At 32.2% G+C, this 27293-nt stretch overlaps 1 protein-coding gene across 1 annotated transcript in view; it reads right to left on the minus strand.

The window, feature by feature from the left end:
* Positions 1-3582: 3582 nt before the first annotated feature.
* Positions 3583-27293, minus strand: part of LOC140436998 (chymotrypsin-like elastase family member 2A) — a 152152-nt gene continuing 128441 nt past the window's right edge. Inside the window, exons 5-7 of the mRNA XM_072526209.1 lie at positions 24290-24499; positions 5228-5389; positions 3583-4112 (exon numbers count right to left, since the gene is read on the minus strand). Of these exons, the coding sequence (XP_072382310.1) occupies positions 3904-4112; positions 5228-5389; positions 24290-24499 (581 nt within the window). The 3' untranslated portion in view covers positions 3583-3903. The remainder of the gene's footprint in view (positions 4113-5227; positions 5390-24289; positions 24500-27293) is intronic.

Below are 27293 nucleotides of genomic sequence, written 5' to 3' on the forward strand. Positions count from 1 at the left end.
ATGTATGCTTGGTATCAAAAAGATATAACACGTTTTGGTGATGATGATAAAAAGGCAATGAGTATTCTATATGGGCCAAAAACAGCTCCCTCTTACATACCAACAACAACACCAGTTACGCAAGCGCAAACAACAATTTCGCAAACCAGGAGCTATGTGCCGAAAACATCTACAATAAAACACAGGACCTATTTGCCAGCAACACCTGCAATAAAAAACATATGTCTAATTCAGTATTCCGATTTCATGTTTCTAGCTACATCTCCACAGTTTCCAAATTATCGAATGTACGTTGGATCTGGCCCGTATATATGGAAGTTTGATTTAAATGAGATGCGCCTAAGAAGCACATCCTGAATTAATTACCGATTATCTCCCCAAAGAGTTGAGGTCTACGCAAGTTTCACATGTTTTTCAGAATTCCGAGGGACGCTTAGTAACTATAAGCAATAATCAGTATTACGCTGCATCTTTTCCCAATTTAAAAATTCAAAAACGTTTTATGTTTCCTTTTATACCTGCGAGAACCAAAATAAATGCCTTATTTCAAACAAACAGCGGCCAAACGTATTTATTATACAATGATAATTCTTATACTGAATTTAATGAAGCTGGAGATGTCTTAAACCGTGGACCAATAAATTATCTCTTCCCCGGAATACCAGATAAAATAACATCAGCATTCCGCTACACGGATGGGTTTATTTACTTTTTCTAGAACAATACCTATTATAAGTACAGCGAATACACACGTAAAGTTGTAGCAGCAGGAACGTTTAGCTGGGAACTTTTTGGAATACCCTGCCCTGAAGACTGTCTACTAAAACAATTAAAAACTTTGTTAAACAAAATTGTAACTATATACGAATAAAGGTTGCTGTGTTCCTTCTTAATGGTAGTTCTTTTAATAAAAAAATACGTTGTTTATGTTGTTGTTTTATTTAAATTCCATTACTCTATGTATGTCAAGCGACGTCTTGCGTTGACTGACACATAACTGTCACGTCCTGCGTCGAATGTCACGTCATTTCACGTGACATTTCACGTTCTGTGTCGACTGTCACGTTTTCTTAGGCACTGTACGGAAAAGAAGAAGAAGAATGTTCATATTGAACGTTGACATAAGCCAAACGTGTGTGTCTGTGTCACCAACGCTTTCATCTGACACCCCATGCGTCAAAATCAGACCAATAGCAACGAAGATACGTTCTAGCGCCCATTTAGCAATGCCGCCATCTTTGTTTTTTGTCTCAACGTATTTCCCGTCTTCTCCCCGTTCCAACGTGCCCACGTACGTCACGATCGGACCAATAGAAACGAAGATATGACGTAATGCCCTTTCGGCATGCTCCGATGCGCACGGCACACACTGCGTTCATCCCCATTTTTCAACCCCTTTCCAACGAGCCCTCGTACGTCATCCTACGTTAAGCCGTTTGGCAGTTACGACCGGGGGTTGCGATTTTAGGGGCTGCGATTTTAGGGGTTGTGCTCAAAGCCTCATAGCCTTTCTACTTTGAAGACTTTTTTTTAAGCCCTTCTCTCTATTTGGATGGCCGAATATAGGCCTCTCCTAATTCTCGCCATTCATCTCTGTTGTTTGTAAGACGTTTCCACATTGGTCCTGCAGTTCTTTTAATATCATCGCTCCAACGCATTTGATTTGCGGTCTTCCTCGTGATATTTTGGCTTCATATGGCCGCCAACTCTCGATTTCTTTATATCATCGGCCATCCTTAAGACGTTCGTTATGTCCAGCCCATTTTCATTTCAGTTTAGCTGCCTGTTTGACAGCATCTTTTACTTTTGTTCTATTACGAATGTCTTCATTGGTTTCATGGTCTTTGAGTGAGATACCCAGCATCTGTCGTTCCATAGCTCTCTAAGTTTTTCTGATCTTCTCTATGTTTATTTTAGTGAATGTCCAGGTTTGAGCTCCATATGTAACTACAGGTAGGATACAGGAATTAAACCCTTTGGTTTGCAGTATTTGAGGTATGTTTTTATTTTTAAATACGTATAAGAGCTTTCCGAATGCTACCGATCCCATTTTTACGCATCTGCTTATTTCGGTAGTTTGATTTTCTTTGCTTACCTTAACATTTTGACCCAGATATGTATATTTATCTACGTGTTCTATCTCTGTCCCTTGGATGTTTATCATAGGTTTGTCATCTTTGTTTGACATTAGATTAGTTTTGCTGAAATTCATTTTCAGTCCTTTTTTAGGGATTCTGTGTGTAGCTCCTCAATCATCGTATTCAGTGCATTCCACGTGTCGGCTATTAGTACTACATCATCTGTTTATCTAAGATGGTTCAAGTATCTTCCGTTAATAGGGATTCCCTTATTTTCCCAGTCTATTGACTTAAAGATATCTTCTAGGGCAGCTGTAAATATTTTTGGAGATATTGTGTCTTATGCCTCAGTTGAGTTTTACTGGTCTTGCTTCGATTCCTTTACCCAACGTCACTATCATTTCAGCTTGTTCGTAAATATTATGTATTAATATTCTGTACCTGGAGTCGATCCGGTTGTTGACTAATGCTTCTTCTATTGCCCACAGTTCTACGCTTTTTCATAATCTATAAAAGCCAGACATAATGGGAGATTATATTCGTTAGTCTTTTCTAGTAGGATTTTCAAAGTACATAGATGGTCACAGGTGCTGTACCCTTTTCTAAATCCGACTTGTTCTACTGGTTGATATACATCAAATTTAATTGTTAACCTGTTTGTAATAATCTTTATAAAGGTTTTGTAAAGTTGTGAATGAAGTGAAATTGGTCGATAATTTTTCAGTTCTGTGGTGTCTCCCTTTTTGTGTATTAGTATTGTTTTAGCAGTATTCCATTGTTTGGGTATGTTGCTTTCGAATAGACATTTATTAAATAGTATTTTTAGATATGCGATGGCTTCTTCTTCACCTTCCTTCAGCATTTATGCTAGGATTCCATCGCTTCCAGGAGCTTTATTTCTTTTTATTTCTTTTACTGTTCTTTCTATTTCTTCGTGCCTTATTTTTGGCATCACTTCTGAGTTGACATTTGTTATCTGCCTTTTTTGCCATCTGCCAAGTTCTGCTCTGGGGAGTTAGGGGATCGTTTCTGGAACGATACAGATCAGCATAGAACTTTTTAATTGAGTTTGCTATATCACATTTACATTTTTTTAGTTGTCCTTGTTCATTTTTAATGGTTATTATGTTTTTCTTTTCTAGTTTCGGTTTGATGCATTTGAGACTTCGGTTTTTCTCTATGACTTGTTCTATACGGTCTTCTTGATGTTTTTTTAATGTCCTCTTATATCTGTTTTCTTATTACTTGATTAAGTTCCTTAAATTCTGCAGTGTCTCTTGTGTTTTGTTTTAGAAGATCTTTTCTTTGTTTCAGCATGTTTTGTGATTCTACACTTATTTTGGATTTTCGTTTTCTGTTAGCGGTTGCCACTTCTAAGCGTGTATTTAATAGTTCTTTTGTTATGACTTCATTTATTTCATTTAAGTCATAACAAAAGAACTATTAAATATAAGCTTAAGCGTTTATAGGTGTAAATAAAAGGAACAAAATATTAACTAGAATCATTAATAATCGTGTTTTTTATTTATCAAAATTTATAGAAAAAAAAAAGACAATTTAATTTTTGGGGCCAAAAATATAAGAATACTGAATGAAATATCATAAATAGGACAATCATGAGATGGCTATTACAATAGAAAGGAGAAGGAAAAGGTTGATATAACCAAGGACTTTAAGCAAAGACCAAGGGAAATATAACTAAAAACGACAAATATTATAACAAATTGGTCTTAATATTTTTATTGTTATAAATATAGGTAAATTTATCTAAATATTTAATAGTTATGACATAGTTATCGTTTCTTACACATTATTAGTCAACATGTTAAAGAGTAAGAGCGTTATCGATCCAGTCCGAATATTTAGCTGTATCAGTAAATACTACGTAATGCGAGGAATCACATACGAATTGATGTTGTAATGCCACGCTTATGGACACCATTCCCCTTATCTCCCAAACCGGGTTGTTTGGATCTGAACCTATCTTTGGGAACACCATTCCGCCACCAGAGTCACCATTGCATACTGAGGTACCTAGAGGATAAATACATTAATTGATATCGTATTAGGAATTTCTTTTGTTAATAGTGTACACCATTTGTAATACTTTGGATGGAACTATATAACTATTAGCTTTGGAGATAGACAGCTTAAGGATGTTCATTCTTAGTTTCATAGTTGAACGAACAATTGAAAACTGTTAGAAATAAATGGCCACAGGGAGCAAAACAAAAATCGGACCAATCAGAAAATTCATGGAACTTATTTAAAATTTCTAAATGTTTCAGGCCAAATAAAAAAGAATAACATAATATATATATATATATATATATATATATAACAGTAATATAAAGATTGCCATGAAGAAGAAGAAGTATCTGTTATTTGAGCTACACCTGTTAAGCGTATTGATAAAACTGATGTTTTGTTTTAAATCTTGTGTGATATTATTCTTGTCTAATTTGTAATTATCTATCCTAAATGTCCATTGTAACATGGTTATTAATAAACTCCTCCCGTAAGTTGGGAGTAGACTACATTGTTCTATAATGTAGACATTTCTAATTTAGAATACCGTTGAAATAGGGGCGAGCGAATAAGGGGTTAAGTAAGCAGAAGGCAATAATTAAAATATAAATTTTAGTTATATCTCATTCCCGGATTCAGTGAAGAGAGTTCCGATTGAAGAAGTGTTATAGCAACTACTACATCTTTATAAATAAGTAAATATTGTTAAAAGATCAATAATGATAATATCATTAATCATTATTGATCTTTATTATGTACTTTATTGATCATTAAGATCAATAATAATAATAATGATAATAATAAAACATTTATGTCTGAAAAATCCACATAACTGGTTCAATGCAACTAATAAGTATAGTCGTGACGATTGTTAACTTTTAGAACAAAAGTAGGACTAAAAAGTAGTTTTTTATCGTTAAATTATCAAATTTATTAAATTTATAGTTTAAGAATATAAAACAATTAATATCTTACATGTCAGTAATAATATTATCGAGTAAAAGTAATTATATGCCTAATGTTATTATGTAATTATATGCCTAATTTGATCAAAAAGTTAACGTAACTTGAGTAAACCACCCCCCGGTTTATTGCATAAGTTTCGTTTACGGTAGTCTTACCATTTTTAAAGCCTGCGCAGTAAGTATAGTTAGAGGTAAATATGGAAAAGAACTGTGGAGACGAGTATATGCAGGTTGTTTGCGATACCACAGGCATGTGAGCTTTCGTTAGTTGATTAGTGACCCTGCCGTTCTCATCAAATCCCCAACCGACGACAGTACCTAAAAATTAATAAATACATGCTCTATTAGGTATAAATAAAAAAGTTATTCATAATATTAATAGTCTCTTTCTATCTATATATGTTCTGGCGATTACGGCAGAGTTGTCTATTATCTTTTGGTTCTACAGTATATAAGGAAGGTCACAGGGCCAGTGTTACGCGTCAACCTCCTATTATTACCCCTGGTTTTACCCAAGGTACTCATTTTAAATTACTGCAGATATTTTAAAAAATATATAGATGTTCTCGCGCTGGGAATGGATCCCCGGTCTTCTGCGTGATAGACAGACACTCATATTTGTAATAAAAACGTAAAAATGACAATAAAAAAATCAGGGTCTGACTGGCTCAAAAACAAGACGCCAATCTTAACTCTAATCGGCGGGCGTAAGACCCCCTCTCCAAAGTTTTTTAAATCAAAAATTTTGAAAATTCTAATGCATGTAAAGTAAATTAATAGGATTAGTGAATTTTTTTTAAGTTTAATTTAAATTTAAATTCATAAATTTTAATATTATCCAAGGCGAGTAGTTTCTCACCGTCCTTTATATTCCGTTATATTCTTTTGTAGTGGATGGCTTTAGATCAATACTCAGACTCGTGGTAGGAGCTCTTACCAGATTAGTACTCTGGATTGAATTCAGTTCCCTGTCTTGATTTACAGATTGATTTTATATTTATGGCAGTGTTTCATCTCGGTCTCCCTTCCATGATTCTCCGTGTCCACCTGTTTTCATCATATCTGGCTATGTGACCTGCCTGGCGGCCCTGGCGCCATTTAATTTTTGTAATTTCTTCCACGATATTCCTAATCTTCGTTTTACGCTCTCTTGTCTTTTTGTGATATTCCAAACATGTTTCGTCCTATTGCTCTTTACGTTGTTTCTAGTTTTTTTCGCAGATTTCCTTGTAAGGAATTTGGTCTCCAATCCGCAGGTACAAACTGATATTATGCAAGTGTTATACACCTTGTATATTGAAAGGGCAATGGTGATACATATTGTTGCTCACAGAATTTCAAACATACTTGTATTACTAGATTTATATTTAGTTTTAGTTTATACTTAATAATATTCCATTGAAGGGGCTCATTATTTGTTAATGTTTTTTCCACTAGCTCCACTAAATTTCTTTTTGAAGTAATGAAATTAATGTATCAGTGGTATGATGGTCAAAGGTAAAGCAACAAAGTGCCATTCTCCAATTAAGTAAATGACAAACATTTGCTTGCCTTGGAATTACAGGGACTCTACAGGGCACATTTAGAGCGGTTATAGATGCTCTATATAGTGAATTTTATTCAAGTTTATGCTCCGATGGCAGATAAAGATGAAGACGAAATCAGTCTATTTTACATATTATTTACAGTGATTTGGAACAAGTCTTAAAGTTAATCAAGACTACACTACAATAGTAACGCCCAAGAAGTAAATAACGACGAAGAACCAAATAAAATAACTATAACATTAATCAGAAATGGGAGAATATAAACAAGCAATAATTAAAACAGCAAATGAGAACTTAGAACCAAAGAGAAGAAAACATAAAGACTGGATGACTGAAGAGATATTATTATTACTACTATTTTTTTTTTGTTTTTTTTTAGGGTAAATACCCACACAGCCAGACACAAATTTTTAAAAACTGATACAATATAAGGATTACACAGACATTACACTCTTCTCGCTCAGGGGTCGATCAGGGCATTTTTATAAACGATAAAAGGTAAGCCCCGGACATATAGGTATACATACATTAAAGAAAGACATCAGGTACCAACAAAGGTGGTTATATTTGTATATTCGTTGTTCTGATGAAAGACAGCAAACAATCGTAAATTTTTTTTTGTCTAAAGCAAGAAGATGCAGTATATTATATGGGCTTTCAATGTTTAATTTTAAAAGTTTTCGGAAAAGCTCATTAGATTGAGCTCTATATTTTAAACAATCAAAAAAGATGTGGTCTAGGTCACCGATTTTATCATAGACTTCACAAAGATCACTCTCAAGTATTTTTATTTTAAACAAATATGCTGGATAATACGCGTGACCAAACTTCATTCTGCTGATAGTAGTTATACTTTTTCGACTGTAATCGTTTTCATTGTACCAAGGTTTTATCCTTAATTAGATTTCAAGCCTGGTGTAACGTGTTGGATTTGTAAAGCTGTACTCTTGCCATAAATAGGACCATTCTTCATCATTCTCTGTTTGGCTATGATTATTTGTTCTGTAGTACTGCTTGAATGCTAAAAATAATGTCATTGGTTGTGTTTGAGTTTGATTTTAAAATTTTAAAAACGAAAAGTGAATCGGAAAAGATTATAGCATTCTGATCCTCTTCCTGATGAACATATTCTAGTGCTTTTAGAATTGCTATTGCCTCAGCTGTCAAAATATATGTATTTTTGTTTAACTTATATTTTTTCTGTATACGTTTATGTATTACGAAAGCGCAACCTGTACCATCGGTGTTTTTTTATCCATCAGTGTATATAGTGACGTAGTTTGGATGTTCCTCTAAAATTTGATTTATGATTATACTACTAATGATGCTAACTCCGAATAAAGGGGTATATTCACATCACAGGAAACAAAGTGATCAAAGCAGTCGATCGCTACCTTGGTTTGTGGTTTTAAGGTCACGTGTCTTAATCCATCACAAATAGGAGGAAAGTTTTTATGAATCCATAAAGGCTTAGTTAGGTCGTATTCGTTTAACTTATATATGCTGCTAATGAATGGTGAGTTATTGATTAGCGACTTAATAATCCTTTTTCAGCTAAAAATGATCTTCTTAGTTCTAATGGAGGTTCGATTGCTTCAGCTCTTAACGGTTTAACTGGTGTAGATTTCATTGCTTCCAGACATATTCTGAGTGATTTGTTTTGTATAATATCCAGCTTACGTAGATTTGTTTTATTGGCTGTTCCATAAAGTGTACCACCATAATCAATTATTGATCTTATGTAAGCTTTATAAAAGATTAGAGCTGTTTAAGGTTCTGCACCCCACCAAAATCCGCATAATGGATTTTAAGAAGTTTAGTCCTTTATTGCATTTTGTCTCTATTTGTTCAATATGAAGTTTCCAGGTCAATTTTCTATCTAATGTAATTCCTAAGTATTTGACATTGGTATCCACCGGAAATTCTACACCATCTATTGTAATTTTCTGCATCGGTTTCATGTTATGTCTGGTGAAGATTATAACTTTGGATTTTTCTGCGGAGATTTGTAGCCCTAAATCACTTATGAATCTTAAAACAAGTTTTGTGCTTGAATTCAAATGATTGATGCATTCGTCGAGATGTTCGCTACGTGTATAAACAACAAAACCATAGGCATATTGTATAATAGTTGCTTTAGATATGGAGGTGTGTAAATTAGTAGTATATATATTAAAAAGCAATGGTGCAAGGACAGATCCTTGTGGTAAACCTAAATTTGCAGTTTGGTATTTTACTGGGCACCCATAATGTCCTCTGAGCCCTACTTGCCTGTTTATATATAATTTGCATATCGTGTTAGCAACTTCTTAAGGGATTTGTAATTGCATCATTTTTTCCCGTAAGATGAAAAAGTTGACATTGTCGTAGGCACCTTTAACACCTAGAAACATCGTTCCATTATACTCGTTTTCAGTTAAGCCTATTTGTATGTCTATATATAAGTGTGTCACCGCATCTATGGTGCCAAAACCTTTCTTAAAACCATATTGTATAGTTGGCAAAGCGCCGGTTGTATTTAACCACCATTCCAATCGGTTTTTAATTATTCTTTCGAAAACCTTGAGTATACATGACATAAGCGCAATAGGTCTATATGAGTCACATAGGTAGGGGTCCTTGTTTGGTTTGTGTATTGGTATTACTATAGCCTTTTTCCATTCTTCTATACTTTCCCCATTGATCCAGATATCATTTAGAATTTTGATTAGAAACATCTTGGCATTGTTTGGTAATTGGAATATCATAGGATATCTAATATCATTATATCCAGGTGATGTATTCTTTCTGTTTTTTATGATATAATTTAATTCTGGTAAGCTAATTGGTTGACTAAAAATCTTATGGTTGGTGTTATGTTGTCTTTGTTTTGAGAAAATGTGTGAGGTATCATCCAAAGCATTAGCTGATGTAATTTTATCTAAAAATTGTTCTTGCCATTCATAATTCCCCAATGTATTACCTTTCCCATATATCCTATTTATTTTTCTGGCCTGAGTCCATATGTTTAACAATGGTGTATTTCTATTTAAGTTTTCGCACCAGAGCTGCCAATGTAGTTTAGTTTTAAATTTTAAGAACTTTTTTGTTTTTGAAATTTCGTTTTTACATTTCACATAATTTTCCATAGTGCTTTGTTGCTTATATGTGTTGAGCATTTGTTTTTTTTTAATAGCCTCTTCGCAGCTTCGATCCCACTATGGTGGAAGAAAAGTTTTTTTGTTCAGTTTAAAGGGTTGGTAAATGGGTATAGAGGCATTGGCTGCCTTATTTATCCCTTCAACTAATAAGCTATAATTGTGATCCGCGTTATTGCTATGTTTAATGTGTTGTGAGTGAATACATATGTATTCGCAACTTCTTTGTCCCAATCTGCTTTATTCAAATTCCATTTTGTTTTTGGATGTATTATGATGTCTTTACTTTCCATGCCTTTGTTAATTTCTATAATAATTGGAAAATGATCTAAACTCAGTACATCAGGTAAAGTTTCCCATGCATAATTAATTGCTATATCAGGAGTTGCAAAAGTTAAATCCACGACTGAATTATTCCCATTATTTGTGAACCTTGTAGGTGATCCGGTGTTTAAAAGTACTAACTCCGTATTGTCTGAAGCGGTTATACTTTGCGTGCCTTTGGTGTTACTTTTGTATGATCCCCATGTTGAATTATGCGCATTGAAATCACCTCCAAATATACTATTTGATTTGGTACAGTTAAGAATTGCGTCCCAATCGGCAGTTGTTATTCGTATGTCAGGTGGGCAGTATAATGAGAAACATGTTACCGTTATTTCACTGTTATTCAATATTTCACATATATATTTGTATACCACACATTAAAATATTTTCATTAAATTTTTTTTTAATTGGAATTTCTTTAAAACAAAATACATTTCTGACAAAGATTGCCACACCTGCATAACCATCATTTCTATCTTTCCGAATAATATTATAACCTTTGAAATTATATTGTTTATCTATCTACCATGTCTCTGAAATTAAGGCAATATCAATTATATTTTTATTTAAGCATTTAACTAAACTCAGTTTATTAGCTACAGCCGACTGCACGTTCCATTGTAAAATCTCTATTTTATTTTTTATTTTATTAGCCATTACTTAAATTGATTGAATTTGTTTATTTTATCATAAATGTATGCTTTATCTAACTTTTTTAAATCGCTAAAAAAATCAAACTCTTCGAGTACACTTTTAAAAATATTGAATAATATGTTTATAAATTCATCTGTATTAGGATCAGGATCAGCACTGTGTAAAATATTTGAGGGAAGAGGTCTTTTTGGACCAAATTCAAAAGTAAACATAGTTTCAGGTAAGGGGGATTGGGATATTCTTTTTTTAAATGTGAAGAAGTTTCAGGTTGACTTAGAGGTAATTTTTGTGTTTGTTTTTGGGTATTGGATGAGGATGGTTTAGGTATATGTTTGGTGTTATTTTGACTTGGAAGAGGTGGAAAGCTTTCATTATTTAGCATACCTAATATTTGAAAACTATTCCTTGTACTAACAGCAGACAATAACTGTCTTGTGGGTCTCTACAGTTATGATCATCGTTTTTCTCCTGTCTGGAGTTAATACATCTGTTTTTTGTACTGTTACAATTACGAAATATGTGTCCATGTTGCAAGCGTTTAAAGCATTATATAACTCTATGCACATAAGTCCCTACGGAACAGGTAACACTGTTTATGTATAAATATCTTGGTAAAATGTTTCCTTCAAAAGTAAGTAATACCATTTGTCTGGGGACATATGCTTTTTCTCCATTTAAATCAATTTTCCTTTTAAGTCGAGTGACTTCCGTTACTGTTATATTGGATATTATATTATTAAAAAGATATTCATCATTAAAAGCAGTATCTACGTTTCTTATTATGCCTTTTTGTTGAAGCAGATTATTTGGAATATACGCTTTTAGTTGTTCCTCTTTTAAATTTTTATTTTTTACTAAATTATTTGCATCTTTGGAGTTTTTAACTTGTAGTCTTACCCTATTCTTCCCTACTCTGTCAATACTAAGACTATTTTTGATTGCTAATTTTTTGTGTAAAATATGACCTACCTTTATAGGATGCAGTTTGCCAATATTTTCTTTATTTGTTTTTTTAATGAATACATATACCTTATCCGTATAGAGATAACCTTTTTGTAGATTAAACAGCTTACTTCCTTTTTTCTGTTCCATGGTCTGTAGGTATTCTTGCACTTGGTCCATATTTTGGGTCCCCCCTTTGTCAGGAGAAGAGTTTTCATCCATTTTTGTAAACTAACACTATATACACACAAACAACAACAATAATAAACACTTACAAAACACAAAAACTGGGTTTATTTACCCGGAGTGAAATTGGTTTGTTATTAATAGTCACAAAAAACTAGTCTTTTTCACTATTTAAGCACCTGTAAATATACGTCTACTCACTAAGAATTATCGAACAAGACTGATTATTACTATTAATGAATAAAAGAAAATCATTTAAAACAAAAAATCCAATTAAATATAATGAAACCAATTGATTAATTAACAAGAAAATATAAGAAGCTAAAGAGAGAATGTTACATGACCAACGTCAGGAGCTGACTTTCTCAACATACATAAAAGAATTAGAGAACTAACAGAAATGAGAAAAACACTTCAAACTAGGCAACTAAGCGATGAAAGTGGTGCCCTTATAACAGATATAAACCAGAAAATGCAAAGATGGACACAATATATACCACAGCGTTTTGAAGACAGAGGCAGAACAGAAGCACCAAAAGAATTTAAAGATCATACTGGACCTGGCATTGTACGAGACGAAATCGAATATGCAATGAAGCAAGCTAAAAGTGGCAAATCTCCCTGACCTGATGAAGTTCCCATCGAATTACTCAAAATTGCGGATACTAAATCTATTGACCTTCTTTTGAATCTATTTAATACCATATAGAACAGGTATAATACCTAAAGAATGGTTTCAATCGACATTTATTCTGCTTTCCAACAAAAACCAATGCAAATGAGTGCAATGAACATCGCACCATAGCCTTAATGAGTCGTGTCTTGAAATTGTTTTTAAGAGTAATTCACAATAGAATACAAATACAATATTATATAAATAATAAACAAATAAGGTTTAGGAAAGGTCGGGAAAACAGGTTGCACTGGCGGGAAAACGGGATGCACTTTTTGCAGTAAGTGTTCTTTCGCAGAGATGCCTAGATATGAATTAGGAAGTATATTCCTGTTTCATTGATTTTAAGAAGGCATTTGGCAGAGTGCATCATAGTCGGCTCAAAGAAATTTTGTTTAATAAAAACATAGACAGTAGAGACATTAGAATTATATGTAACCTATATTGAAATCAAACAGCGAAAGTAAAAGTTAAAAATGAACTGACTGATGATATCCAGATTCGCCGTGGGCTGCGCTAACAGTGTATTTTATCACCAATATTGTTTAACTTATACAGTGAAGCCATCTCAGAATAAACGTTGGCCGATGTCAATGAGGGCCTAATAATAAAGGGTGAGCCACTTAATAACATAAAATATACTGATATACGATGCGATACCGTCTTTCTGGTGGAAACACTAGAAAAACTGCAATACCTTGCTTAACAACTAAATATATATTGCAACGATTATGAACTAAGAATAAAGTTCATGGTATTTACAAAAGCACAACAAATCAAAGTTAATCTAGTACTAAACAACACAAAAATTAATTGAATAAATATTTTCATACAAATACCTTGGAGCATGGTCACAAAAGATATTGATCAAACAAAAGAAATAATATGCCGCTTTAAGGTTGCATGGTCAACTTTTAACAGAATGGGGAAATTTTTCTGTAATCGCAATATCAATATAACGCTCCATATAAGAATGCGTCGATGTTATATTTTCTCTACCCTTTTGTATGGGGTTGAGACCTAGACACTAAAACTATCCAACATTAAAAACCTGGAAGTAATGGAAATGTGATGTTACCGGGTATTCTGAAAATATCATTGATGCATTGCAAAACAGACGAACAAGTTCTCGAACAACTAGGAAAACAATGCGAAGTTTTAAATTTCATAAAAACCAGGAACTTGGAATATTTGGGGCACATCATGAGAGGTGAAAAATACGAACTATGGCATATAATTCAGGGAAAAATCAAAGCCAGGAGAAGGGTAGGAAGACGTAAAATCTCGTGGCTACGCAATCTCCCTGAATAGTGATTAAATTTAAATTGTTTTTATTGGAAATTAGGGGGGAAAAATATACATCGATAGACATAAAATTATCGTGTCTATTGCCTTGCTAAAATTGTTATATTACATTGCTTACAAAAGGAACAAATATGGAGGAGATATGTCTTCCAACAGTTGACATAAAAATGACAGGCAAACTTTTATTACAGTGTTCCTATGCATAAAGCTTAAAATATTAAATTGAACATAAATTCCTTCCTTTAAAGAGAATCTTCAAAGATAAACCAATTTATAAAACTAATACAATAATGTAAATGTCACTATAGTGCCTTATTTTCCAATGGTAGTGGACACAAATGTCTAATAGAACGGGCCACTACACTAGTGGCTGTTTTCACTTCTGCTACTCTGGAGATGCCGTCCTTTCCAGGAATTATTTGAAGAATTCGCCCCATAGACAATTTCCATGGCGGCTGCTGATCATTTTTAATTAAAACTAATGTTCCAACTTTGACTGATGTGGGTGGATCCTTCCATTTATATTGTACATGTAGTTGAGAAATATACTCCTGCTTAAATCTCGTCCAAAACTGCTGGTACATATGCTGAAGTTCTTGTGGTCTAGTTAATCGATTCAATGGAACTTCTGATAGGTCAGGATCCTGAAGTGTAGTTATAGGTCGACCAATAAGAAAATAGGAAGGAATAATAGGTTCAATATCATTGGGATCATTAGATAGGGCATACAGTTGGCGTGAGTTTAGGTTACCCTCAATTTGAACAATTCGAAAATTGAAATCTTCATAAATAAATTGTTTATTTAACATAATGCATTTTAGGTGGTGCTTTATACTTTTTACTGCAGCCTCCTAAAGCCCTCCAAAGTTAGGTGTTTAAGGAGGTATAAACTGTCATCTAATGTTTTTATGAAAAGAATAGTTGTTTATTTGAGTTTGATTAGCATAAAAAATTTACCTAATTCATTTAACTTATTTCTAGCCCTTATGAAAGTACTTCCATTATCAGAATAAATATCGGATGGTACTCCTCTACGTAAAATAAATCTCCAAAGGCAAGATAGAAAACTATCTGTTGTTAAATAAGATACTAGCTCTAAATGAATAGCTTTTGTGCAAAAGCAGACAAAAACACAGATATACCATTTTAATAGTTTACATTATCATCTACCATTTTTGTCCTCCAGTGAGAATGGTCCAGCATAATCAATACCAGTATACTAAAAGGGTAGAGATGGCGTTACTCTATTGTCAGGTAAACTTGACATTGGATAAGAAGCAAATGATGGGTTAAATTTAAAACATGTCATGCAACTGTTAGAAATTTTTCTAGCTAAATTTCGTCCTCTTTAGGCCAATAAAATTGTCTTATAGCTGAAAGTAATAAGTTAGGACCTGGATAAAGTAATACTGATTGTTTATGTGTAAAGACAAGTTTTGTTAATGGATGTTTTGACGACAATAACACAGGATCTTTTTTATTAGATTCTAAGGATGTAAATCGTAATCTTCCACCAACTCTTATTAAATTGTGTTTATCTAGAAATGGAGAAAAACTGCTAAACTTGTGCTTAGAAGGTAAATAGGTGTGTAATTTTATCAAAGAAAATTCTTCATGGAGTGAATCTAATTGTGCCAACTTTAATAATAGTATATGAGCACAATTTAATTCTGAAACTGTTAAACAGACAAATACTCGCTGCTCTGGAGCTTTGCGGCTATTTGAAATAAAACGAAGAAGATAGCTAGTTACTCGATGTAATTTATTAAAAGTTGAAAATTGTAGAAATAAAGCAGATGGCTCTTTAATTTTAGTTGTGAATATAGCAGATGCTTTCTTTAAATCCGGAATTACTAGATTACATTCATTAATAGTAGATAATTGATTAAATGGTTTATGTAAAAATTCTGGACCATAAAACCATAATTTTGAATTCGCAACATTTTCTGGTAAGACTCCCCAAGAAGCTAAATCTGCAGGGTTCCCTTTGGTGTTAACATAAAATCAGCCATATGGTTCAGTAATTTTCTGAATTTTGGAAACTCTATTAGCAACAAAGGTTTACAATTCATTTGGCTCTTTTCAAAGTACAATTTGAGAATCAGACCAGAAATATATTGAAATTGATGGAAAAGAACCTTTAAGAAGTTGATCTACTAGCTGAGCCCCTAATAATGAAGCTAGTAGTTCTAAACGTGGGATAGTGATTGATTTTAAGGCTGCTACCTTTGCTTTGGAGCACAGTAAATGTTTTTGATATATACCTTTAGCATCTACACTTCTTATGTAAATGCAACTTGCATAAGCTTGTAGTGATGCATCACAAAAACAATGCAGATCCAATAGTTTATGGGTTCTTCCAACTGCTAATCTTGGAATTTTTAATCGATTTAAAGTAGGCAATTGGTTGTAGAATTGAAACCATTTTATAAATATAGTTTCTGGAACTGGTTCATCCCAAGGTAATTTAAGTAACCATAATTGCTGTATAATTATTTTTGAAATGATTATTACTGGAATTAAAATTCCTAAAGGATCATAGATTTGAGATATGGTAGATAAAATTTGCCTTTTTGTTATATGATTTTCATTATTAATGGAACATATTTTATACCTTAAAATATCTTGCTTACTAAACCATTGAATACCTAGCGTTTTAAAACTTTCTGATTCTCCTATATTTAGAATTTCATTGGGAATGTCAGATGTACGAATAATGTTTAATACACTGGCATCATTGAAAACCCATTTTTTAATATAAACTGAGCAGATTATAAGATGAGTGAAATGTCTCTACATCTATCCTGGAGTTCAATAATATCATTAGACCCTGTTAAAAGATCATCCACATAAAAATCAGAAAGAATAGATTTAGAAGCAATAGGAAATGATTCTCGATATTCAATGGCTAATTGGTTTATACATCTTATTGCTAAATATGGGGATGAAGTAGCACCATATGTAACAGTATTTAATTGATATGTGGAAAATTGTTCATTTGGATTGTTTCTCCAAATTTTTTGTTGTAAGGGTTTGTGTTCTTCGTGCATCAAAATTTGCCTATACATTTTAGATATATCTGTTGAAACTACATATTTATATAGTCTGAAGCGAATTAAGAGATCAAAAATATTATTTTGGACCTTGGGACCAACATATTGAAGGTCATTAAGAGAATATCCAGACTTACTTGGGCGTGAGAAATCAAACACAATACGAAGTTGTGTAGTAATACTTCCTTTTAAGACTCCATGGTGTGGTGCATAGTAATTTAAAATGTTTTGAGTCTCTAAGATCTTTGTCATATGACCCAATAATTGTAGGTATTCATTAATAAATTCCTTATAAAGATTATAAAATTTGGGCTTTGAACTAAATTTCCTTTCTAATGATAGAAATCTTTGAAAATCCATTTCTTCAGAATCCCCTAATAGTGAAGGAGATTGTTTCAGAGGAAATTTCATACATATTTTGACATAGAATTAGTAATATGAATTTCATCTATCGACCAGAATTTTTTAGTTGGTCACCTTCAGGAATATTATGTGAAAAATTACAAATAGAACTTTGATGATACATACTTGAGAATTTACCAGAGATAATCCAACCTAATTTTGTATTCTGTAAAATAGGACCAGCTTTTCTTAAGGTGATTTTGCCATCTATAAGCAAATCCCAAAATAGAGTTGCACCCATGAGCATGTCTATTTTATCTGGCATATGAAAGTCTGGATCACAAAGATGTAAAGTTTGGTATATCAATTGAGGATATATCAATAGTTTCTGACGGTATACAAGAAGTAATTGTAGGAACTATGTAACATGTGATATTATGTTGAAAACTGTTAAATTTAGAATAAATTGTAATATTAGTTTTCTTTGTTAAATTTGAAACAGTTTGATTAATACATACCAAGAATAGCTAAATTGGTTGTTAATAATTGTAACCCTAACCTTTGACAAAATGATCTAGTTACTAAACTAGATTGAGCTCCTAAATTTAAAAGAGCTCTGCTGGTATGAAAATTACCTATATTATCTTTTACATTGAATATGTAATAATACAGTTGATAATAATACAGACTGTGTCTTCTTGTGATTATTTAAAGAAGCAAAATGTGTTTGCATTAATATTGGTGATTGAGAAATATATGAATTGTTATAAGTTGAAGAACTTTGAGCAACATTGTTTCTATCTTTATTTGACTCTGTTGTAATTGATTGACTATTTGAATGTGAAGAGCCTGAATCATAATGAAGAAGAGTATTGTGTTGGCGTCTGCACCTTTTACAAGAGCCAATAGTGCAAGTATTTTTGGCATGACCAATTCGTAAATAATGTGAACACAACTCTAATGCTTTAATTTTATCCCATCTTTGATTTACTGATAATTTTAAAAACTCTTTACATGTATAAATAGTATGCTCATCTTTACATAGATTGCATTTAATTGCATTTATTGACAAATTTACTTGAAAACGCCGGTAAAACTCCCTAGGTGGTTTATTAAATTGATTTGATATCTTTATATTATAATGAGGTTCCTCTATAGACTCTAATATATCTTGTCTTTCTTTTAAAAATTGAAGCAATTCTGATAATGTAGGCATCTCTGATTTTGTATGGAACTCTTTCCACTTATTTTGATTAATTTTGTCTAGCTTGTAGTAAATTACATGAATTATAACCATGTCTCATGGTGCATCTTTAGTTAATTGCATACCTTCCAAGGCAGACAAATGCTTCGATACTTTATCTAAAAGATTTCTGAATTGCAAAAAGGTTCCTTTTGCATAGAATTAATATTGAATAAGGATTTTATATGTGTATTAACAAGAAATTTCTTTTTGTCAAATTTGTCACAAAGCATTTCCCAAGCCCTGAGATAATCTTGATTATCATCACAACCTGAAATAGTTCTTTTAGCATAACCTTCAAGTGCTGCCTTTAAAAAATTGTACTTTTTACCATCATTGAGTGTTTGATTTGAATGAATAGTAGCCATAAAACTTTTTTTGAATTTCAAACAATGGTCATATTTTCCATTAAAAACTGGAAAACTTAATTTTAGGTAACAAAAAATTTGAGAGGGAATCATGAGTATTTATAGGATTAACATTACTGTTTGAAATTGAAACATTGTTGGAATTATTTTTGTCTATGAAGGTTTTTAAATATGCAACAACGCTATAAAATTTATTTTCAAATTGTTCCCGTTCGACAAATTGTTCATCTAATTCTGATTCATCGCACTTTTCCTCAATTAATTGTTGTATTTGTTCAAATTCATTAATTAAATTAATATTATTGTTGTATCTTTATTTAATGTCGGCTATATCAGCTATAATTGTTGCATCTCTAATCTTTGTTATGTCCTTTTGTAAATTGTTAACTTTTTCTTAATTGACCCACTAGTTCTTTTAAAGTATCTAAATCTCTAAAGTCTCTGCCTGATAATGCCATGTTGTCTTATTTTTTTTATGTAAATTAGTGTTAATAGTTTATAGTACCTACTTAAAAATTGTTCAAATCGAAAATAGCCCAAAGCTCAACCTTATCTATCTATATCTAGATAATGTAAATCGCTAGAAAAGAATGGATATTGATATTTTAAAGTAGTGATATTTAAAGTATAGATATTTAATGATAGTATGAACATGAAATGGACTGACCTTAATTGTTCCTTGAATGGCGTGATGCGTGATTCTCGTTCTCGCCAGAGTATAGACCCCCTATGGTTCTCGCTTTTATATACTAGTAAACTTGTTTTTCGCTCAATCTGGCTATATACGAAGGACCATGATTAAATTTAAACTGTTTTTATTGGAAATTAGGGTGAAAAAAAAATAGACATGGATAGATATAAATTATCGTGTGTATTGTCTTCTAAAATTGATATATTACATTGCTTACAAAAGGAACAAATATAGAGGAGATATGTCTTCCGAATGTTGACATCACAATGACAGGCAAACTTTTATTACAGTGTTGCCATACATAAAGCTTAAAATATTAAATTGAACAAATAGTTTGAATGCAGTTCAATTAAACTATTCTGGCGCGTAACTAACAAAATTATAATTGACAGAATGATTTCCAATCTCCAATAGGAGCGGAACTTAAAGAAGAAGAAACTCATTAATTTTCATTTTGGATTTTTTAAAAATGATTTCCGGAATGAAAGTCAAAACGACAAAAATAAACATAAAATGTAATTTTCATTACAACCAACTGTGGCTAAATCTCATATAAATATATTATTTAAGTTATTACAAACAAAATTAAGAAGCCACAGGGAAGAAGACTACTGACCATATGGTATCCACATATAGGCCCAAAATACTTTTTCAGGTGAACATACCGTTCTCGACCGTACGGGTTCCTTATCCAAACTCAACATAACTATCACTGGGAAAACATACCCAGTTAAGCACATGGCAAAATATATATTGGAAGGACATGAATCTGTTAATAGGCTAAAATACTGCGGAAAACAAGTGAGAACAGACTGTATTACTGGACTTACGCGATTCACAATAAAGCTGTTTCATAAAAAAGCTGCAGACTCTATGGTATAGAAACTGAACTAGTCAACCATATTTTGCTCGACTGTGAGACAAGCGATAATAGGTGGCAAGCACTTTTTTCGACTATCAAGTGATCTCACAAATAAACTCTACCCAATCTCTAAACCTGTATAAGTATATAGAGGGTTATATAATAATTCTGAAATAAGTATTAGAAATAAATGAAAGATGTACAGCTGGTTCCTAAAAAAACTGATACGACTCTTTAAGCGTATTTTATAGAAAACTGAGCAGTATATTTTGAAGCATAAATACTAATTATTTACATACTTTTACTGTCACTGTCAAATCTTAAAATTTGTCAAATAACTTATTCTTCTCTTCTTAGAGTGCCGTCTCCCTACGGCGGTTGGCAATCATAATGGCTATTTTTAATTTTGAGCTTGATGCTCTAAACAAATCAATCGATCTGCATTGATACCAATCACGTAAATTCTATTCTATTCTAAACTTATTCTATTCCACCTCAAAAAATGGTTTCACATGCTAGCAAAGAACTAAAAGCAAGAATTGTAACGAAATTAGAAGATGGTTGGTCACTATCTGCCGTAGCGAACCATTTTAGCGTAAGCAGAACGACAGTTTTTAATATTAATAAAAGATGGAAAGAACAAGAAACTCTCTAAAGAAAGCAAGGTTCTAAAAGACCAAAAATATCTACCGCTCATGAAGATCGTAAGCTTTTGGAGAGATCAGAAGAGAATCCTTTTGAAGATGCGAAAACTGCAAGAATTATGTCACAGTTTTCGGGAAAAAAGACAACAACTTGGCACAGAATTAGAGCATCGCGTCTAAGGTACCGAACTGCAGCAAAAAAACAAGCTCTTACACCACAACAGAAGCAATCAAAACTTATATTTGCTTTAAACCATCAACTACAAAATCAAGATTTTTGGGACACGGTAATATTTACAGATGAGAAAATTTTTCAATCTTCTAAAAAGGAGAAAATTGGGGTGTAGAGACCAGATAATAATAAATTTAATTCTATATATGTTGATAGATATCGAGCAACTGGTGTGGCGTTTTAATGGCAGGTTTGTTGGGCAGACTTATCTGAATATTCTAGAAAACATTATGTTTCCTAATGTAAAACAGTTGTATCCAGAAAATAATTTTATCCTTCAACAAGATAATTGTCCTGTTCACACTGCAAATATAATAAACCAGTGGTTCCAGAATAAGAACATCGAAAACTTACCATGGCCCAGCTACAGTTCCGATTTAAACCCAATAGAGAATGTGTGGGTGGTTATTATAAAACGGTTGTATCGGCGTAATTTTATACCTCAAAATGCTGAAGAGCTGTGGCACGGTATAAAACAGGTTTGAGAAGAGCTCTCTGAAAAAGACAATTTCATAATTCCTTTCGCGCAGATAGACCGAAGACTACAAACTGTTATCAAAGCTGATGGAGATATTACAGAATATTAATTTTATTTTTACATACCTAAATTTAGTATCTATGTAACGAAATATTTTGCCTACCACATAGGGTATTATTATAAGGGGTTAAAAATTGGGGACAGAGATTATTGGGGTTAGAGATAAGGCGAGCAAAATAAATCGAAACTTATGCGAACGGCACTTAGGGTTTATTTGGAGAGCTGGGGTCGTGGATAAGTGAATGGCAAGGGCGCTGGATTGGAGCAACTACAAAAATGAAACAAAAAGAGGGTACTTACATGAATCTCCTAGACAAATGGACAAAATAAAACAACAAGAAGGACCTCTAGCTATTTTAAATCGGACGCCGCTTCGAGGAAACTTCCTGCTGGATGAAGAAAAAAGGCCCTTTCTTCCTAAAAAAGAAACACAAAAGGGGTTATAAACTTTTCTAACAAAGGAAATAAACAAATTGGTTTGGAGAAATTAATTAAACATTTATTGTTGTCTCACCACAAACAGTTACAAAATATAAATGGTACAAAAATACTATATTAATAGTTGCAAAGATTTATACCGAAATAACAAAGAAGAAAAACTTACATGTCCTATCCGGTTACAAACTCTGTTTACAAGTGGGAGATGCTAGAAAACTACAATAAATTGTTACTGGGCTATATTCTGAGGCAGAAATAAATTATTACAAATAAACAATTATCTTTTTAGATGAAACTATACCTATAGAGAGGTTACCCTTCTTTAAAAACAAAACAAAACTAATGTCAAAAAAATAATAAAGCTAGCTGTCATATGTTAACATTCAATTTTAAAACAGAGAACAAATAAAATAACAGTAATGGCCACACCCTAAAATTTACAATATTAATTATTACAATTTCTTAAATTTTAATAAAAGCAAATTTTATTATTAAAAAAAATGTCTATCTTTATTTTAAAATTTAAACACAAAAAAGTTACTTGAGTTTTACTAAATTACACTTAACTTTAAATTTCTGGATGTAGGAACTGGAATTCAAACTCTCTACCACTCGAACAAATTCATCTCCACTGTAAAAAATGTTCTGAAACGGCTTCTTAATTAGGACAACAATTTATGGTTGAAATTTTCGACACTACACAGACTTAGACTCGGCTTCTTACAAAACTGGAACCATCGTGGTTATATAATTTGTTGTACACGCCGTTTCACTAATATCTCAGATCAGATACGGCATACAACAAAAAACAGTGATTACTCCTACTTTAACAGACACATTACTTTGAGTATATTCACGTTTTCTTACAAGTTTTGCCGGCTTCTCCAAACTACATAACGACGTCTGCCCACTCTCGTAACCCTTTTCAACCTAAAACTTGAATTCACTTCGACCTTCCTAATCGTAACGACATCTACCGTCCCTACCCCGTTCTCGCCGAGGGACAGCCCAAAAATTTTGTCAAGCGTGCTTCAAATTATATCTTAAAATAACCTTGAATAATTTCCAGCTAAAAGCTCAAAACTAACGCATAAAAATAAATCTAACCATATTTAACGTCTTAGTTACAAACTGGAATTTGGAATTTTTTTCTTTTATATCCAATGTAAACGGAGAATTGGTGAAATATTTATACTAGGGCCAGGGACGTACTAGAAAATTTTTATAACTTAAATATTAAATAGTTTAAGGAATTTTCTGCATGCTACAAGTACCTATAGTTTTGATCTTCCAGACCTTCACTTTCTTTCGAGAGTTTCTTGTTCCCTCCATTTTTTATTAATAGAAAAACTGTGGTTTTACTTATGTTAAAATGTTTTGCTGCCTCTGATACTGCCCAGTTATCTTTTAATTTGGTTATATTTCTTGCTTTATTATATTGTTGAGTTAAGTCGTTTTTATTCCTTAATATTAATAAAAATAATAACAACAACCTTATGTTATGTAAAAACTTTCATTTATATAGTCTTCATAGAATGCAGAAATTCAAAATGATATCAAAATTTAGACCTTATTAATTTTTACAATTTATGAATTAACATATGTAATCAATTGTTTGTTGTTTGTTTGTTTATTTTATTATTTGTCTGTCATAATAAATATAATATAATGTCAGACCAATCAAATACACTGCTCAAAATGATCAAATCTTACTTAGAGTCGTATCAGTTTTTTTAGGAACCAGCTGTACAATAACCCAATTACGAATCAGAAATCAAATAAATGAGGAATTTCTTCAACCGGTATAATCGCGTCCAGAGAACACGCATAACACACAAACTTACAGAAACAAGTGCGCTGTAGTAGTGGTATCCCAAAAAATCGCCAAATTATAATCCATCTCATTTTAGACTATATTAATGTTTTTTAAATGAATTTTTGCATAAAGGCAAGTTGAACCACATCGTAGTCATATACCAATTATTTTGCGATATTAATTAAAAGCTCCAGAAAAGTTATTATATAAATTTTCTCACCTTGCCTTTCGATAACACTTCTCAAATTTTTGTCGCCTTCCCACAAACATACCGGTCTTACATAGTTTGTTATTTTGGCCGGTTCTATCAGCTTTAAAATGGCGATATCATGTTGGAACGTACGGGGATTGTAATTCTGATGAACAACAATGTTTGCTACTTGCCTGCTCTGGATGCCTGGATTGGTCCAGGATCTCAAATAATATTTACCTGAAATAAAAAAAAATATAAATAAAAATGAGAAAAATAATAATAAATATTTGGATTAGTTTGTGTAGTACACATAATATTTTTCTGAAGCTATTTTCTAGAGGCATGTTAATGCAATTTACTATTTTTGTTGGAAATAAGCCATAATTTTACTTTAAAATGAAGTTATAATCGAAACGTCAAATAAACTTAATTTTAAAGTAATATTGTAGTGTATTTCTAACAAAAATAGTAAATTGTATACTTAATAGTCGGTTTCATAAAGCTCCATAAATTCCACATACAAGTTTACAAAATAACTTTAATATATTGATTTTAATGACATAAATAATAATAATTGACAAATGCTAGTTATATATTAAAAGGTTTTTTGGAAGTATCGAGGTAAATCCAAAGGAGAAAAGACCAACCAGATGCAGACAAAAAATTGAGCAAAATTGAAATGAAAGAAAAAAAAAACGTAATTCGGGACAGCAGTATACCTACTGCGAGAAAAATTAAGACGATTGTTAGTTTACGTCAAACTGGCGCATGTAGTTGTAAAATAAATGTATTCCTAAATAGCAAGCCAAACATATACAGAAGGAATATCAGAACTGCAAAATGATAATTACAGGACTTTATACCTACATATTTTTATGTGCAATCAGAAAACTATTTTGTACTGAATATAATATAGGCTAAATATAAAGTCGGCCTACCTTGCATCTTAAACATTAACAATTAGCATATTATTTCCTTAAAAACTTTTTTTTCACTGCGCCCATCACAGGCCAAAACGGCATGATGTCGTACCATATACGTAAGGGTCGAATGTCCATGGCGCCTCATTGTCCCTTTTAGCTGCCACTGTTATTTTACTTATGTACCATACACCAAGTGAACAAGACTGTTTTATAACATTGGGCTGTAAATTTACCTATCTATTCTATTTCAAAATTTATTCCAAGTATTAACTTGAATTATCTATTAATATTACAGAACCAGAGGTCAATTATATTTGCCCTTTTTGCAGTACTTGATAAGCAGTATGCACCGCTAGTTATAGCATGGGAACGTAGTATACCTACGTTCCGCTCAATTACATCCCATTAAATTTAGTCCCATCGTGTTTTATTTAAAACATATTTTGCCATTGAGTAGCATTACACAAAGTACCTCTTACTACTTTCTTGTAACTGTTTAGTAACATTATATTACTTCATAGCATATCGGGTGAGCCCATATTCATCAATTTGTCACCTTATTCTTAATGTATAGTAATTAGCGTGTATTCATATTTATCATTCTCTATAATTCATTTTTTATCGTTCTTTTAGCTACTAGTTTCCCTTTTCCTTATAAAAATAGGATAGTACCCAAAATTTTATTTTTTTTCCATTTCTTTTAAACCTCCCTTGTTAACCACTTGTGGTCTAGATTGGAATTGATTTTAAAAACATGGAACCCATCCACTAGAACTGTACAAGCTTGTACAGTGTTCCAGAATTCTGGCAAGGGTATCATGATGAAATGGGAAATTTATAACAACTGGTTGCATTATGACTGGGTTACAACAGGTGTCTTGCATAGAAAATTCCTTATTATCCAATAACCAAGGTCTTCAAACAGTGTTTTAACTTAATAAAAGTAAAATAAAAAATAAAACTACAGAAATGGAAAAAACCTAACACCAAAACTCAATTACAAACGTTCCTTTATCTCACAATATTATTATTATAGTGAAGGATCTTAATGATCAGTGGATATCGAGAATGAAATGTTAGCTATTTGATCTGTAACCGGATGAGGCTATTAACGATAGTAAAGATGCGTATCTTATTTTTTACGAACGCTCTCTGGATAATAATATTATTGGATATCATCTTTTATGGAAATAAAAATACATTCTTTTATCACTTTGCCACTTTTGTCCCCTTTCACCGAATTAATTTTAAATTTCTTTGAATGGTTTTGGAAAATACTTTCTGGAACAAATATTAAGACAAAAAAAAATCCGAATATTTATACTACATGTTCAAAACCAAAATTCAGATTCTCACTTAAATCTGTGCCTTCTATGATATACAAAACAAACAGACGATGAAATAAATCGACATGGGAAATCTAAAATTGTATTCCACGTCATACCGTTTTGTCAAGAACCTTTGATGAACTGACTTCTAATACTCAAAATACGAGTAAATAAAGATGAAAAGACAGTTAGGATTTTACTCACGTATAGTGCTTCTGTGGATACAAACTGCCTACAATAGAGAGACGTGGAAGAAGGAAGAGGAGGTCTATGTCCAAAATTGGACAGCAAGGGCTGTATAGATAGATAGATAGTGCTTCTACTTTTCGCTTATACGTATTTCATCCTACTTAGGACTCATCAGAGCGCCTCAGTAGAAAGCCCTACACGTGAAATCAAATATTTTTCGTCAAAGGAAGTAATTATAAAATAACTTCCTAAGGATGCATACAGTGACATCTAAAAATAAAGCAGAAAGTAAAAATCCGAAGATTTCTACTACATGTTTGAAACCAAAATTGAGATTTCCACTCAAATATGTGCCATCTACGATATACAAAGCAAATAGACGATGAAATAAATCGTCATGGGGAATCTAAAATTCCATTCCACATTATATCGCTTCATCTAAGAACCTTCGATGAACTATCTTATAATACTTAAAATACGAGTAAATAAAGATATTGAAAAGACAGTTAAGATTTTATTTCACGTATAGTGCTTTTACAATTCGCTTATACGTATTTCGTCCTTTAACTGTCAAAGTGTTTGGACGCGTCT

Source organism: Diabrotica undecimpunctata, chromosome 3, assembly GCF_040954645.1.
Source record: "Diabrotica undecimpunctata isolate CICGRU chromosome 3, icDiaUnde3, whole genome shotgun sequence".
Classification (NCBI taxonomy): domain Eukaryota; kingdom Metazoa; phylum Arthropoda; class Insecta; order Coleoptera; family Chrysomelidae; genus Diabrotica; species Diabrotica undecimpunctata.